The sequence below is a fragment of the Palaemon carinicauda genome, chromosome 12 (assembly GCF_036898095.1).
Source record: "Palaemon carinicauda isolate YSFRI2023 chromosome 12, ASM3689809v2, whole genome shotgun sequence".
Classification (NCBI taxonomy): domain Eukaryota; kingdom Metazoa; phylum Arthropoda; class Malacostraca; order Decapoda; family Palaemonidae; genus Palaemon; species Palaemon carinicauda.
The window spans coordinates 153901602-153905607 of record NC_090736.1 but is presented as its reverse complement, the minus strand read 5'-3'; the positions used below and the strand labels follow the sequence as shown (position 1 = coordinate 153905607).

Sequence of the window (4006 nt, the reverse complement as noted above, 5' to 3'; positions counted from 1 at the left end):
CCTCTCCCCGTCCTCCTCTCCACATGCTCTTCTTTTCCTCACCCTCCTCTCCCCGTCCTCCTCTCCACATGCTCTTCTTTTCCTCACCCTCCTCTCCCCGTCCTCCTCTCCACATGCTCTTCTTTTCCTCACCCTCCTCTCCCCGTCCTCCTCTCCACATGCTCTTCTTTTCCTCACCCTCCTCTCCCCGTCCTCCTCTCCACATGCTCTTCTTTTCCTCACCCTCCTCTCCCCGTCCTCCTCTCCACATGCTCTTCTTTTCCTCACCCTCCTCTCCCCGTCCTCCTCTCCACATGCTCTTCTTTTCCTCACCCTCCTCTCCCCGTCCTCCTCTCCACATGCTCTTCTTTTCCTCACCCTCCTCTCCCCGTCCTCCTCTCCACATGCTCTTCTTTTCCTCACCCTCCTCTCCCCGTCCTCCTCTCCACATGCTCTTCTTTTCCTCACCCTCCTCTCCCCGTCCTCCTCTCCACATGCTCTTCTTTTCCTCACCCTCCTCTCCCCGTCCTCCTCTCCACATGCTCTTCTTTTCCTCACCCTCCTCTCCCCGTCCTCCTCTCCACATGCTCTTCTTTTCCTCACCCTCCTCTCCCCGTCCTCCTCTCCACATACTCTTCTTTTCCTCACCCTCCTCTCCCCGTCATCATTGTTTCCATGAAATTCAAGATTTGATGGTTTTTAATCAAAATTCTTCTTCAAAAGCACATGTCCGATATCGACGTGGACCAGTTGCAACACCAGATAACTCCTATCAGTCGGTGAATATCAACCAACTCATTTTACTCTTTCTTCTTTCATTTCTTTTACTCTTCCTTCTTCCTCCCACTCCTTCCCTCTTCCTTCTTCCTTCCACTCCTTCCCTCTTCCTTCCCCTCTTGCTCCTCTTCCTCCTTATTCCTTTCCTTCCCTCATTTTCTCATCAATCTTATTTTGTTTTCTGATTTATGAATTATTACTCTTTCTTCATTTCTTTTACTCTTCCTTCTTCCTCCCAATCCTTCCCCAATTGCTCCTCTCCTTCTCCTCTTCCTTCTTATTCCTTTCCCTCCCTCATTTTCTTATCAACCTTATTATGTTTTCTGATTTATGAATTAGTACTCTTTCTTCCTCCATTTCTTTTACCCTTTCTTTTTCATCCCATTCCTTCCCCCTCTTCCTTTCCCTCTTCCTCCTTATTATTTTCCCTCCCTTATTTTCTTCTCATCCTTATTATGTTTTCTGATTTATGAATTAGTACTCTTTCTTCCTCCATTTCTTTTACCCTTTCTTTCCCCTCCCATTCCTTCCCCCTCTTCCTTTCCCTCTTCCTCCTTATTATTTTCCCTCCCTCATTTTCTTCTCATCCTTATAATATTTTCTGATTTATAGATTAGGTGGATAACAATCTTCATTAGAAAATGACGTGTCTTAATTGGAACTATATTAAATGTAGTTTTGTTCTGGTCTCTCGATGTTATTGCTTTTAATGGATCTGAAACCTGTTGATGACTGGAAGCCAGAAAGTTGATAATATCCCCTTTATAATAAAGAGCAAGTGTTTAGGTATATATACTGTATATATATATATATATATATATAGTATATACATATATACATATATATATATATATATATATACACACACACACACACCAGTCATGCTCAGCCGCATTCCGAGGGTTAACTACTCAGTCTCTACCCGTCCCTGTGCCATGGGGAGAGAGTGTAGTCATACCCTGGTGAGAGGTGTTGTAGTTAGAAAAGGGTTGAATCTGTGTGTGCATATGTATGTAAATATTCAGCCGTCATTTTTGACGAGTCGCGTACACTAGTTTGAGTATAATTACCTTTCCCCGTCTCTAGGGGAGATTGGGAGAGGGAGTAGACATACCCTGGTGAGAGGGGTTGTAGTTAGAAAGAGGGAGGGGGGTGGGAAGGGTGAAATGTGTGCATGTGTCCATGTGTGTATAACTGTGTCTAAATATTCAAGTCATTTTTGACAGGTCACGTACACTTATTTGAATACAATAGTAATTTTTTCGTGTGACCACTCTAATAGCGTCCCAAGCCCGAATAAAATAGCAATGTTGGAGCGTAGTTAAGAGTTGGCTTCATGAATTCCAATACAGAGATTTGTTACAGAAACGGGCAAGCATTTTGTGGTGGCCTGGTGGTAGCGTCCTTGCCTGGTGATTGCCAGACTGGGGTTCGAGTCCCGCTCAAACTCGTTAGTTCCTTTGGTCGCTGCGACCTAACCATCCTTGTGAGCTAAGGATGAGGGTTTGGGGGAGCCTATAGGTCTATCTGCTGAGTCATCAACAGCCATTTCCTGGTCCTCCTTGGTCCCTAGCTTGGGTGGTGAGGGGGGCTTGGGCGCTGATCATATGTAATATGTTCAGTCTCTAGGGCATTGTCCTGCTTGGTAGGGCAATGTCACTGTCCCTTGCCTCTGCCATTCATGAGTGGCCTTTAAGCCTTTGAATCTTTCGAATAAGATAAAAATTTAGAATGATAATTGTGATTAGATGTGGTTCAGAGATAACTTTTACAAACTAATTTTTTTTTTAATTTTTAGAATAATTAAGTGAGAAAAATTAATATCAGATTGTGCCAAAATTCACTATGAGAGACAAATGTAAACAATAAAATCTGCATTCTTGAAAGGCTGCAGAATTTATGGTGATCAATGGGGGGTGGGGGGAGGGGCTTCTTTATAAGAGTTGCTATATTACAGTTGGTAACAAGCTTGTGTTGCAAAAGAATGCAATGTTTTGTAATTATTATCCTTAGTTTTAATCTCACTTGTGGTAGTACTATTCTAGCTTGCTGTTTTGATTTACATAGGAAATATTAATTGTATATTCTCATCCCTAGATAATCAAATTTCTATAGTATTTATACCTGTTTAAAGGTTTCTCATGAATGACAAGAGGCAAGTGACAATGACGGTGCCGTAGCAAGACAATGCCCTAGAGATTGACCATATATACTTATGATCAGGGCCCAAGCCATTGCCTGCCTTTCCCTGGTCCTAGCTTGTCCTCTCTTCACCCAAGCTAGAACCAGGTAGGTCCAGGCAATTGCAATGGCCGTTGATGATTTAGTTTTTACTCATTATCCAGCGTAGTAATTTCAGAACTTGATTTTTCTTTCAACTTTTTATATTTTTATAGTTTTCATACAAAGTGTTTTCCTGTCTATCACTTCTCTTTCTCTCCTCTCCTGATCACTTCTTCCTCGTCCGATCACTTCTCCCTCCTTCCTTAAACACTTCTGTCCTTGTAAGTACACGTCCTGAGAAGCCACTCCCTCTCCTGAGGGGAACAGAAGAAAGTTCCTTAGATGAGAGCCAATTATGTTTTTGCATAATGTACCGGAGAGAAGAAATGATTGGATGCGCCGGGGTTCTCTCGTTTTCTAAGGGGAAGAAAATTGTTATTCTACATAAATTTCTCTTTTGTGCAAATGTAAAATTTAAAGGAATTTTCATACTTTATTCACCTGTTGCAATTAGTTTTCCCACCTTCAATTTATCTATGATTGATTTATGAGAGAGAGAGAGAGAGAGAGAGAGAGAGAGAGAGAGAGAGATTAGCTTCCTCGCCCTCAATTTATGTAAGCTTGTGGAATGGGAGTATATTGACATCAACTTAATTATATATATATATATATATATAGAGAGAGAGAGAGAGAGAGAGAGAGAGAGAGAGGGGTCAGTTTCCTCACCCTCAATTTATCTAAGATTGGTGTATGAGAGTATATTGACTTGATATTGTGAGAGAGAGAGAGAGAGAGAGAGAGAGAGAGAGAGATAAGCTTCCTCACCCTCAATTTATGTAATATTAATATATGGGAGTATATTGACATAATATTGAGAGAGAGAGAGAGAGAGAGAGAGAGAGAGAGAGAGAATCAGCTTCATCAACCTCAATTTATGTAAGGTTGATGTATGGGAGTATATTGACCTATTATTGAGAGAGAGAGAGAGAGAGAGAGAGAGAGAGAGAGATTAGCTTCCTCGCCCTCA

At 41.9% G+C, this 4006-nt stretch overlaps 1 protein-coding gene across 1 annotated transcript in view; it reads right to left on the bottom strand.

Annotated features, from left to right (window-relative positions):
- Positions 1-610, bottom strand: part of LOC137651147 (uncharacterized) — a 792-nt gene extending 182 nt beyond the window's left edge. Inside the window, exon 1 of the mRNA XM_068384284.1 lies at positions 1-610. This exon is cut by the window's left edge and continues 182 nt beyond it. Coding sequence (XP_068240385.1) covers positions 1-610 — 610 coding nt within the window.
- Positions 611-4006: the final 3396 nt, after the last annotated feature.